The sequence below is a fragment of the Microtus oregoni genome, unplaced genomic scaffold (genome assembly GCF_018167655.1).
Source record: "Microtus oregoni isolate MIOR12 unplaced genomic scaffold, Mior012 000061F_ref0000440, whole genome shotgun sequence".
Taxonomy (NCBI): Eukaryota; Metazoa; Chordata; class Mammalia; order Rodentia; family Cricetidae; genus Microtus; species Microtus oregoni.
In genome coordinates, this window is record NW_024543871.1 from 6236283 (window position 1) to 6249210 (window position 12928).

Below are 12928 nucleotides of genomic sequence, written 5' to 3' on the forward strand. Positions count from 1 at the left end.
CCCTCCTCCCACCCTTCTCCCCCTCCCCCCACTCCTCTCCCCCTCCCTCTCCAGCCCAAAGAGCAGTCAGATTTCCCTGCCCTGTGGTAAAGGAGATCTCTTTAAGCTTGAGACCAGCCTGGTCTTCTACATATAGAGCTTCAGGTCGGCCAGGGTGGACCTCTTTCTATTGGTAAGGTCTCACATAACCCAGACTGGCCTTGAATTTATTAAGTACCCAAAGAGAATCTTGAATTTATGATCCTCTTGTTTCTACCTTCCATTGCTGCTATATAATAATAATAATAATAATAATAATATATGCCATCATGGCAGATCGGTGTTGTATGTTGACAATATATGTGATCTTGTGTTTGCTAGGAAAGCACTCTACCAAGTGAGCTACATGTACACCCCCAGCCTATTTCAAAAACCAAAAGAAACTAACCAACAAAACCCCAAAGGGATAACAAAAACAACCAAAGAAACAATACTTTCACGGCTTCCCTAAAATTTCAGCTCCCTTCAAATCTGTGTCTAGTTAGACCCTTTTCCTTTTCACTTGTTTTCTCCTTTTCTTTACCTGAAACAACCTCCGGCATCCCTTACCACACTTATCTTTTAAACACTCCCCCTAAGTCACTTTGGAAGCCTTCTCTCCTACTTTCCTCTGCTCCTCCTCTCTTACTTTGTGCTAAGGAAGTACATTTACTGATGGACACGTAGATGGGCGGTGAGCCCCTAGGCAACAATTCTGCTTTGTTTTTCTCCTTTCCCAGCTTTTGCAGTGTTGGCCTCTGGGCTTCACTGTAGGGTCACGGCCAAGCATTTGTGGTGAGTGAAGTTGGCGGGAGAATCGGAGCAAGGGGTTCTGCTTGCCAGGTTCTGAGCTGTCCAGGAGCATTCTTTAGAGGCTGGGCTGAAGCTCACTCGCTACAGGAGGGAGGGGCAGGCCCAGGCTGAGCGTGGCCTGGGGCCAAGGGCGTCTAGAGTGGAGGGTGATGGGAGCTGCCTGTGCGGTAGGAAACACTTTTTAGGCGCTTGTTTTTTTTTTTTTTTTGGTTTTGTTTTTTTTTTTTTTTTGTACTATCGCTGGAACCCACTGCTGCAGCACCCCCATTTTCACAGCCAGCGTGAGTCAGCTGGGCCGGCTGCGGGACCGCGAGGGGAAGGTGGGTGAAGAGGGTGCCTCAGTCCCTGGGGAGGGCAGGACCGAGTGGTGACTAGAGCACCCTAGATGAGGTCCCTGCTCCCGCAGGACAGGTGAGCGCTGGGTCCTGCTGGCCGCTGGGTGGAGCTGCGTGAGCCACACTCCAAGGCGCCCTGGCCACTACACAGGTAACTCCCTTCTTGGGCCTCCCCGAAACCCCTCGGGCCTCAGTGCCCAGACCACCATATTTCCCCTGGGGCCATTTCGGCCCTGCCAGGAGCACACTTGGTGCCTGGATGCTTTTGTCCCTTTCCCGCTGGTGCCCACGCCCGGCCCATAGCCATTCGCTTCTTGCATAGTGCTTGAAAACCTGAGAGATCCAGCAAGCCTTTGGGACTAGGGGACGCCCACTTGCTCCCAGTGCCGTTGTAGCCTGTTCCCTAGCAGTAGCCAGTGACTTGGGGTCCAAATCGGCGCGTCCCTGGGGTGTGTCTCTCCTCACAGGATTCCGCACCCCCAAGCCCTACTCCCCCCCCCCCCCCCCCCCCGTTTGTGGATCCCCGAGATGGCGTTAGCGGAAACGAAACCGCCTGCAGGGATGATTCGGATTTTGAGTCAGCTTTCAGCTTACAGGTTAAACAACAACCCTTTTAGCTGGCCTCAGCGTACCGAACACTACCGCCTGGGGGGAGGCCGCCTTGTACTTTATGCCCAATAAATTTTCCACCTCACCTCGAGTCTGTGGGGTTTAGCCAACCCACAAAGGTCCTTGGTGCCCCTTTTCTAATCAGTTTTGATGATCATCGTCTTGGCTTAGTTTGTCAGTCACAAACATCATAAAACGGACTTATCCAGTAAGTACTGTTTTGTGTCTGATTTACATTACTTTAAAAATGAACAGCATTAGAAAGGTGTCTTTGGGTGTTTCTGTTGCTGTAGGCCTGCACGGTGGAATGGAGCCACATATGTTTGGCAGGTTGGAAATGAGATGTGCGTTAATAATGTGCATGTTTTCCCCCAAGGCTTAGTGCAAAGCTGGCGACATGAAGCTCACAAGTAGATTGCAGCATCCATTACAGCGTTTCTCTTTCCTTTAAGACAGGGTCTTAGCAAGCTCTCCTGAGTAAATTGGGAGCATGGGGGCCATGGGAGAGGGTTGAAGGGGAGGGGAGAGGAAGAAAGGGGAGCAGAGAAAAATGTAGAGCTCATTAAAAAAAAAAGAGAGACAGGGTCTTACGTAGCTCAAATTGGCCTCAAACTCATTCTCTAATCTCCACATCCCAAGTGCTTGGATTCAGGCCTGCACCAGCACTCGAAAACAATGATTACAATTTTGAACTTGTTGGGCTCAAAAATATTGTAAGATCTCAGGGAGGTGACTCCCAGCGCTCCCACTCATGAGGCTCAGGGAGGAGGACAGTGATGTGGTGGCTAGCCTGGACTACAGAGTGAGATTCCCTCATCTCAAAAATCAATCATCATCATCATCATCATTATTATGATTATTATTATGGAATGATGATGTAGCTGAGGCAGTAGGGTGCTTGTCTATAGTTTGCAGGAAATACTGTATTTGATCCCAGTACTATGTAAACCAGGGATGGTGGTGGTTTCCCATGGCTACATTTTGAGTTCAAGGCCAGACTAGGCTACCAAAAGGAAAATATATATTTATTGTTTATGGCATCTCTTTGTTTTTTTTTTCAAGATAGTTTCTCTGTGTAACAGCTCTAGCTGTCCTGGAACTAGTGTTGTGCCCTGATTATGACCCCCAGAGAGAGACCACCAGAGAGGCCCAGACTGTAATAAGCAAGGTTTAATCAGCATAATACAAACATGTTTGGAACTCCTCTCCATCCCCGTTACAGCGAGGTAGAGAGGAGTTGTATCTCCTCTGTGGGGTAAGCTTTTTAAAGGCATAACTACAAAGAGACTCTTTGAAGCTGCTTTGGCATGGATGCAAGGACTTTTGCCCCCCCCCCCAATCTTGCTAAGTCAGCTTATTCCTTATTCTTATAGCAAGGCTACTGTTCTTGAGTTAGGCCATCTTTATCAGCCTGAACCAGGTTGCTGGCTGGGCTGAGCTAAGTGACCTTGTGCTCAGAATCTCCCAGGTGGGAGAGGAGAAGGCCACTATCTTCCTGGGAAAACATTCTGCTAGGAAATTTCTTCTTGTCTCTTTGAGAATAAGGGGTGAGGGTTCCACACTAGCTCTGTAGACCAGGCTAGCCTCAAACTCACAGAGATCTGCTTGCCTCTGTGTCCTGGGAGCTGAGTTTAAAGGCATGTGCCCAACTCCTCTTACTTTGCTTTAATTAAAACATTGCATTTATGTATATGTATATACGTGTACATGTATGTGTGTGGGCAAATGTGAATGTCCTTCCTATAGTCTTAAATTTTTTTCCAAACTTATTTGCTTAGGAAGGGTAGAAAGGACTGAGATGGACATGTAACTCAGTAGGTAGGATACATGAAGCCCTGAGTTCAGTCCCCAGCACTGCATAAAACAATAAAAGCCAGGTGTGGGGCTAGTGTAATGGCTCAAGCTAGTTAAGTGCTTTTGGAGCAAGCCTTGAGGACCTGGTTTCAATTCCCAGAACTCATGTAAAAAAAGCTGAGTGCAGCTGGGCCTGGAGCTCAGTACCAGAATGCTTGCCTAGCATGTGTGAGGCCTTGCATTCAATCCTCAGTACTAAAAAACCTGCAAAAAGAAATCTGTAATAATTTTTTTTTGCTGGCTGTGGTGGCATATAGACCATGCCTCAAAACAGAGTGAAAGGAGAGAAGTAACGCCTGGAAATTGTCCTCTGATGTCACTCTGTAGGACTTTCAGAGCTAGGGAGATGGTCTAATTGGTGCTTGCCTCGAAAACATGAGGATGTAAGTTTGATCCCCAGAACCCATATAAAAAGTCTGACCATAGTGACACATGTCTGTAATTCTAGCTCTGGGAGGATGGAGATAGGAAATTCCATGCGGCTCACTGGACAGCCAGCCTAGCCTAATAGGTGAGCACCAGACAAATGAGAGACCCATGTCTCAAATGAAGATACATCTAAAGTTGTCCCCTGGCTTCCATATGCATCTCCATTGATAGGAATACATGGGTGTGCACACAGAAGCACATGCAAAAAAGAGAGGGGATATGTTGTTTTTAATATATAGAAAACTAACAATTGTCCACAATTCACTCACCTACATATACTAGCGTGGTGATTTATTTTTTTGCTAAATTAGGAAATGGACAATTAAGATTTTCCTCTTAACATGAAAAAACATAGATGAGTCTCCATAATATTTACATTATATATCAATTTACCCCCATGCAACAAAGTTATTTCTTTTCTTTTTCGACAGTCTCATGTAGTCCTTGCTAGCTTTGAATTCCTGATCTTCCTGCTTCAACGTCCCATGTACTGGGATTACAGGTATACATCTTGCCTATCTGAGATGAGAGCTCATTTCTTTTTTAGGGTCAAAATATATTTAAAACCATTGAGACTTTTATTCCACTTTCCAGATAAAAGAAAGTGTAATTGCCTTGCCTACATACAGTTTGCACAGCCTGGAAACATTTTCCTATGCTTCTAAATCTTAGGGAAATGTAGTTTGTCATGCAAAAACTAAGTACAGTTCAGAATCGAAGTGAATGGAAAGTCAAGGGAACAGAGGTAGCTGCTTTCCTGGTAGGAAATAGCCTTAGTTTTCTGTCTAGTGGTAGGAATAAAAGCCGCAGAATCAAGGGAGGGTAGTAGTTGGCAAGTATGATGAAAGTGTAAGAGCTGGAGAGATGGCTTAGTAGTTAAGAGCACTGGCCGCTCTTCCAGAGGACCTAGGTTCAGTTCCCAGCACCTACATGGCAGTTCACAACTGTCTGTAACTCCAGTTCCAGGCATTTGCAGGCACCAGACATGCACATGGTGCATAGATATATATGCAGATGAAATAACCATATATGTAAAATAATAAAAATTTTAAAAAGAAGCAGTGTAATTATACATGTGTATGAAAATGTCACAACAAAAACCCATTGCTTTGTATGATAACTGGAAAAATAACGAAAAGAAAAGAAGCCTACAAAATAATACTGTCTGTAATCCTAGAATGTGGGAGGTGGAAGCAGGAAGGTTAGGAGATCAAGGCCAGCCTTAGCTACACAGGGAAATGGAGGCCAGCTTAGGCTATATGAGACCATGTCTTGAAAACAACAGGAACAGCGGTAGCAACAGCAGCAAGTACACCTGCTCCACCCTGACAGCACCAGACTGGATGTGGTGGTGTGCACCTGCAATTCCAGGACTCAGTGAATTGATAAGGACGAACATGAGCTCCAGGAAAGTTTACTATAGATAGTGAAGCCCTTTCTCAAAGAAAAATCAAAACCCAAAAAACTGGTTTCCAAAGGTTTGAACATTTAGACAGAAAAAAATGCTATGTACTTTTGGAATTATAGTTCGATATGCTCTCTACTGATGAGAGAAGGTTTCTACTCTGTGACCCTTTCATTTCTTTTTCTTAGGCTTTTTTTTTTACTCTATATGAGATGCTGTAGCCAATGTTGGTCTAGAACTCTCAGTGAGCCTCCTGTGTCAGTCTCCTGAGAGTACAGGTTAGGTGCTGCCTTGGACTCTTATTTATTTATATGCTTTTGGTTTTGTTTAAGACAGAGTCTTGCTATGTAGCCCTGGCCTGGCCTAGTACTCCCTATGTAGCCCATATTAAACTCAAAGTATTGGTAATCCTGCCTTGGCCTCTTTAGTTTTTCTTTTTAATTCTTTGAGACAGGGTTTTACTCTGTAGCCACAACTGGCCTGGAACTTGCTATGTAAATCAGGCTAGCCTTGATCTTATGGATATCTGTTCTGCCTCCTGAGTGCTGGGACTAAAGGACTGAGTCACCATACTAACTAACTTTATGTTGTTGTTGAGACTGTGTCTTATTCTTTAACACAGTTGGGCGTGCAACTCATGTAGACTGATCTGTGTTTGAACTCCAAACTATCTTCCTGCTTCACTCTTTGGAGTACTGGGATTAGAGGCACTGGCTACCTTGCCCATTATTTTTTCAGATCTGACTTTTTGTTTGTTTGTTTTCCAAGACAGGTTTCTTTGTGTGTAGCCCTTGCTCTCCTGGAATTCATTCTGTAGACCAGGCCATCCCTCAAACTCACAGGGATGCCTCTGTTTCCCAAGTGCTAGGATTAAAGAGCCACCAGCTCAAATCTGATTCTTAATTTGGTTGTTTCTCAGATTGCATTTGGGTATTGGCAGCCACCCATTTGCCCGCCAATGAAGTATATCCTGGTTACTGGTGGGGTCATCTCAGGCATTGGTAAAGGGATCATCGCCAGCAGCATTGGGACCATTCTCAAGTCATGTGGACTCCGAGTTACTGCCATCAAAATCGACCCCTATATTAACATCGATGCTGGGACTTTCTCACCTTATGAACATGGTATGAAAATGAATATTTTCTTTTTAAAGTGCTAAAGTAATTTGCAGTGCTTTCTTGTGTGTGTTTAAATATTTATTTACGTGCATATGTGTCTGTAGATGCCGTGTGTATGCAGGTGCCTACAGAGGTTGGAAGAGAAAGGTCCCCTGGAGCTGGAGTTACAGGTGGATGTGAGCTACCTGTCGTGGCTGCTCTGGGACCTGAACTCTGGTTCTCTTCAAGAGCAACAAATACTCTGAATTGCTGAGCCATCCTCTTATCTTGTGTTTTGGGTCATTTCTCTAGCATAGGCTTACAAAAATAGATTTTCTGGATCATTCCATAGAAATGTGTGAAAGTTCTTAAGGCTTTTGATTCATGTTTCAGATCAGTGATGACATTCCACATAGTCAAGTCTTATGGAGGCATACCACTTTCTATGGACTATATCTTGTTTTATTTTTATCACAAAATACATTTCTCTTAACATTTCCCCTGCTGGAGTAACTGTTATTAATATTGACATGTTTGGTAGGTATACATACATGAGTGAGTGCATCTGTGGTTAAATGTATATATGTGTGTGTGTGAGAGAGAGGGAGAGAGGGAGAGAGAGAGAGAGAGAGAGAGAGAAAGAGAGAGAGAGAGATTGAGATTGTGATAGATGTGGAGGAAAGAAGGAGGTTGATCTCTGATGTCTTCTTTGATTATTTTCCACCTTATATTGTGAGGTGGGATGTCTCATTTGAACCCAGAGCCTGTTGGTCTGGCTAGTCTAGCTAGCCAACTTCTTGCAGGGATCTCCTGTCTCTGTGTCCCAAGTGCTGAGTGTTGGAGTGTTAGGATCATAGGCAGGCTATTGTGCCTACCTGGCATTGACACACGTGCTGGGAATCTGAACTATGTCCTTAGGCTTGTGTAGCCAGTGCTACACAAACACACTGTGACATCTCCCTGGCCCTGACGTATTTTTTTTTTGATCATACTATAGCCAAGGCTGACCTGAAATTCACTCTAGTTCAGGCAGACCTCAGATTCATAGTTTTCCTCCCATCTCAACTCCCTGAGTTCTGGGATTATAGGTGTAAGTCACCACAACCAGGCGTTTTGATAAGTATAATTAGTTATTTTAAAAAATCACTAATACCAGGTTTGGTAACACATGTCTATAATCCCATAATTTGAGAGATGAGACAGGAAGAATGGGGCTTCAGGGAGGGAATCAAGGCCAATTCTAGTCAGCTACATAGTCAGAGGCCAGCTTGGGCTACGGAGACCCTTCCTGTCTGCCAACAACTACAACTTTAAGGCAAGCATGGGCTACTTCGGACCTATCTCAAAACAAAAACAAAGTGCCACATAACTGTAGAGAAGTGTTTGTATCCCAAGCACCCATCCAAAAGCCAGGCATCGTGTTGAGCTTCTGAAACTCCAGCATTGTTGAGGCGGGGAAAAATGGGTCTTAGCAGAATGAATGCCTTCCAGTTTCAGTGGGAGACGAGTTCAGGTGCAGAGCAATTGAAAAAGACACCCTGGCCTCCAGATGTACACACCTACTTGTACACTTGCGCCCACATTGCCAAATATCCACAGAAACATATACGTACATCACACACCAAAATAAAAGGCTTTAGTTTGTTTTTTTTTTTTTTTTGGTTTTTCGAGACAGGGTTTCTCCGTAGCTTTTGGTTCCTGTCCTGGAACTAGCTCTTGTAGCCCAGGCTGGCCTTGAACTCACAGAGATCCATCTGCCTCTGCCTCCTGAATGCTGGGATTAAAGGCATGCGCCACCACCGCCTGGCTAAGACTTTAATTTTTTGGTATTTACTTGTATTTTTATTACTTTTGTGTGTGTGTGTGTGTCTCAGGTTTGAATTCAGATTGTCAGGTTTGGCAGCAAGCACCCCTACTCGCTGAACCATCTCATAGGCCCTCAAACCTTTTTTAGATGCAAGCAGAAAAGTGCATAAATCTTAAATGTATGGCTTTGATGATGAATTTTATCTAAATGAACTTACTGTGTAACCAGCCTTGACCAAAGAACAAAAATCACCTTTGTGGGGCTGGCCAAATGGCTCAGTGGGTAAAGTGGCTTGCTGCCCAACACTACAAACCTAATGATCCTACTGTTCCTCAGAACCCATCACACGGTAGAAGGAGATAAACAACTTCATAAAATTGTCCAGTGATTTCACATGTGAGCCTTGGCACAGGAGCCCCCACTCCATCATGCACGAGCACAATGATAATAAAATATTATAAAGGAAAATAGTGAAATCCCTTTTGTGTCCCTTGTTCTTGATCCTTAAGTCTCAGGGTATCTTCTGTCCTGTTTTGTAGCATAAAACCTTGCATTAGTTTTACTTTTTTCCCCTTCCTTTTTGGAGGTGAGTTGTGTGCTTCCAACTACTAGGCTCAAGCAATCCCTTTAACTCACTCTTCTAGTATCTGGAACTGTAGGCTACCATACCCAAAGAGCCTGCCTGTCTTCCTTCCTTCCTTCCTTCCTTCCTTCCTTCCTTCCTTCCTTCCTCCCCCCTTTCTCTTTTGATGGTCCAGCCTTAAGAATTAATTTCTAAAAATAAATTGGTAAATGACTCTTTCCAATTCGAAAAATAAGGGGGTTTTGCAAACTTTTGACACACGTGTGTGTGCAAGCATGCACACGCACGTATCTGTTGTATGTGTGTGTGCATGTGCGCGAAGTGTTACAAGTTCTGGGATTATAGGTATGAGTTTTCTTGCCTGACTGAAAAATAATCTGTTCAAAGTAAGTTTTAATTTTTCCATTGTATTTTGATCATAGGTGAAGTGTTTGTTTTAAATGATGGTGGAGAAGTTGATTTGGACCTGGGAAATTATGAAAGATTCTTGGACATTAATCTTTATAAGGACAACAACATCACCACTGGGAAGATATATGAGCATGTGATTAATAAGGAGAGGCGTGGTGATTTCCTGGGGGAGACTGTTCAAGGTATTTTACTATATAACATTATGGACCCTGTGTGCTAAGCATCATTCAGAGGAAACTTTGTATTTAACAGAAATGAGAAGGTTGTGGGCCCTGAAATCTGTGCTTTCTTTTCTTTTTTACTCAGAAATATAAACAGTGCCCCTTGTCAATGTACCTGAATATACTTTTTAGCAGTTTTTATTACTAGATAATATTTTTAATTTTCTTTTTTGAGACAGGGTCTCATGTAGCCCAGGCTAGCCTTTAAGTTACTGTGTAGCCAGGGATGGCCTTGAATGTGATGATCCTCCAGCCTCCACCTCTTTAAGTGCTGGGATTATAGGCATATACTACTACAGCAGTTTATGTGGTGTTATGGATCAGATCCAGTGCTTTGTGCAGGCTAGGCAAGAACCCTAACTGAGCTATACCCCCAGGTCCTGATTTTATTTATTTTTGTTGGTTTTGAGACAGAGTCTCACTGTGTAGATCTGGCTTGCCTGGAACTAGCTATGTAGACCAGGTTGGCTTTGAACTCATAAAGATCCACCTGCCTCTGTGTATTAGTCACTTTTTTTCTTTTTTCATTTTATTTTTTAAATAAAGTATATTTTTCCTGATCAAATGGAGGATTTCTAAAAAATATTTATTTTTATTTTATCTGTTGGTGTTTTGCCTGAATGTGTGTCTGTGTGAAGGTGTTGGAACCTCTGGAGCTAGAGTTAAAGATAGTGATGAGCTGCTTTGTGGGTGCTGGGAATTGAACTCAGGTCCTCTGAAAGAAGAGCTGGTGATTTTAACTGCTTAGCCATCTCTCCAGCCCCATTAGTCACTTTTCTATTGCTGTGATAAAAACATGATCAAGGCACCTTATTGGATAGTATATTTGGGCTTATGGTTCCAAAGATATGAGTCCATTGCCATCACATGTGATGGGGGACACAAAGCAGTAGGTACACATGGCTGCTGGAGTAGCAAGCTGAGAGCTCACACCTTGAGCAACAATCAAGAAGCACAAAGAGCATACTGGGAATGGTATGAGGCTTTTAAACTCACAAAGCCCACCTCCAGTGACATGCTTCCCCCACTTCTTAGGTCCCACCAACTAGGGACCAATGTCTAAGACTGTGTATTCAAATGTCTAAGACTGTGGGAAACATTCAAATCAGCCCATTGTGTTTTTCTGTGTGCTGGGATTAAAGGTGTATGCCATTACCACCCAGCTTTTGTTTTCGTTTGAGTCAGAGTTTCTCTGTGTAGCCCTGGCTGTCCTGGAACTTTTTCTGTAGACCAGGCTGGCCCTGAACTCACAGAGATTCGCCTGCCTCTGCCTCTGCCTCCCAAATGCTGGGATTAAAGGTGTGTGCCACCACCACCTGGCTTGTTTTTTTTAAGACAGTGTCTCATATAGTAGTCTGGAGTGGGCTGGCCTGGAATTTACTTTGACTGGCTTTAAACTCATGGCAATCATTTTGCTTCAGTCTGCTGAGTGCTGGCTTATCCCTGGCCTTGTTGCTATTATTTTATTACATTTATTTTTATTCTGTAGGTATATGTCTATGTATCTTTGTGGATTCTTGCATGCCATGGCGCACATGTGGAAGTCAGAGGACAACTGCAGAGTTGGTTCTCTTGTGGGGTCTGGGAGTGGAACTCTGGTCTTCAGGCTTATTGGCAATCACCCTTACTCACGGATCATCTCGTCAATAATTATTATTGTTTTAAACTATTGAGTTCATGAACTGCATGCACACTTGTAATCCCAGCAGTTGAGAGGTGGAGACAGGAAAAGTTCAAAGTCATCTTTACCTACAAAGCAGGTTTTAGGCCAGCCTGAGCTATATGAGCCATTGCCTCAAAAAGAAAATCATCGGGGGCTGGAGAGGTTGCTCAGGAATTAAGAGCACTTCTTCTTGCAGAGAACCCTAGTTTAGTTTGCAGCACCCATAAGGTGGATAATAACTGTGTATATCTCCAGTTCCAGGGGAGCCAATGTCCTCCTCTATCTTCTAAAGGCACCAGGCATGATGGACATGCATATATGCAGGAAAAACAGTCATATACATAAAATAAGTAAAATTTAAAAAGGAAGAAAACAATTAAATTCTTCAGTCCGTACTGGTTCCAGTGGTGGAGACAATGGCACAAGATCTCCAGCTGGTCTCGTTTGCCTGGTGGCTTTCACGTCATTTGGGAAGTCCATATACTTCCTTTCTCATGAAGTAACCTGCTGTGTTTTTTTTCCTTTTTCTGCAGTTGTCCCCCATATTACTGATGCTATCCAGGAGTGGGTCATGAATCAAGCCAAGGTGTCCGTGGATAGTGATAAGGAAGAACCCCAGATATGCGTTATTGAGGCAAGCGTGGACCTTTTCTTCATAAGCTACCGCCTTGCTGGCTTTTTAAGCATCCAATTTTCCTTCACTCTCCCCTCTTTGGTATGGTAAATTAGGCTGGGGGTGGGGTTCCAGCAGGGAACAACAGAGATGGTCACGAGTTAGTTATTAAAGAGATAATCACACATTCTCTGGGGGTGAGTACGCAGTGGTCTGTGTGTGTGGACAGGTGAGTAACATAGTCAGTGCTGGGGTTGGAGCCTGGAATGGATACTTTCTTCTGTCCCTGAGGAGTCTATAGACCCACTGTTCATACAAATGAACTGTATGATATTGTTTATTTAACAACAGGGTCTTAGGTAACCCAGGCTGGCCTTGAACTTGATATATAGCCAATAAAGCCTTTGAACTCCTGATCCTTCTGCCAAGTGCTAAGATTACAGGCATGTGTCATTCCTCCTGGTTTATGCCATGCTGGGGATGGGATCCTGGATTTCATGTGTGCTAGGCACATATCTTACCAACTGAGCTACATTCCTATCCCAGAGTGTATTTTAATTTCTAGTATTGGAGAAATATTTGCAGAGTGCTGTGGAAAGTAGAGATTGGGTTGGGAAAGTCAGATGGTGGAGGTGGGAGGTGATATCAACCATTCAAGAAAGCAGCATTTGAATTTAGCACGTGTTGACTGCCTTGACTTTTCTCTCATTCCTTTATGGTTGTAGAATGTAGTATGTTATGCAGACTGTTTTCTACCTGGGCATTCCTTCCTTGCTGATTTTTTTTTAGAACTTTTTTCTTTTTTTTTTTTTAAAGATTTATTTGTTTATTTATTGTGTATGCAACATTCTGCCTCCATGTATGCCTGCAGGCCAGAAGAGGGCACCAGATCTTATTACAGATGGCTGTGAGCCACCATGTAGTTGCTGGGAATTGATCTCAAGATCTTTAGAAGAACAGTCAGTGCTCTTAACCTCTGAGCCACCTCCGCAGCCCCCTCCTTCCTGATTTATATCAAGGAAGTACATCCTCTTAAAAATGAAAATGCGCGTGTGTGTGTGTGTGTGTGT

At 43.7% G+C, this 12928-nt stretch overlaps 1 protein-coding gene across 1 annotated transcript in view; it reads left to right on the plus strand.

Moving 5' to 3' along the window:
• Positions 1-1077: 1077 nt before the first annotated feature.
• The window catches only part of Ctps2 (CTP synthase 2), a 108380-nt gene continuing 96529 nt past the window's right edge, over positions 1078-12928 (plus strand). The window contains exons 1-4 of the mRNA XM_041639941.1: positions 1078-1151; positions 6383-6587; positions 9373-9543; positions 11779-11879. Of these exons, the coding sequence (XP_041495875.1) occupies positions 6422-6587; positions 9373-9543; positions 11779-11879 (438 nt within the window). The 5' untranslated portion in view covers positions 1078-1151; positions 6383-6421. The remainder of the gene's footprint in view (positions 1152-6382; positions 6588-9372; positions 9544-11778; positions 11880-12928) is intronic.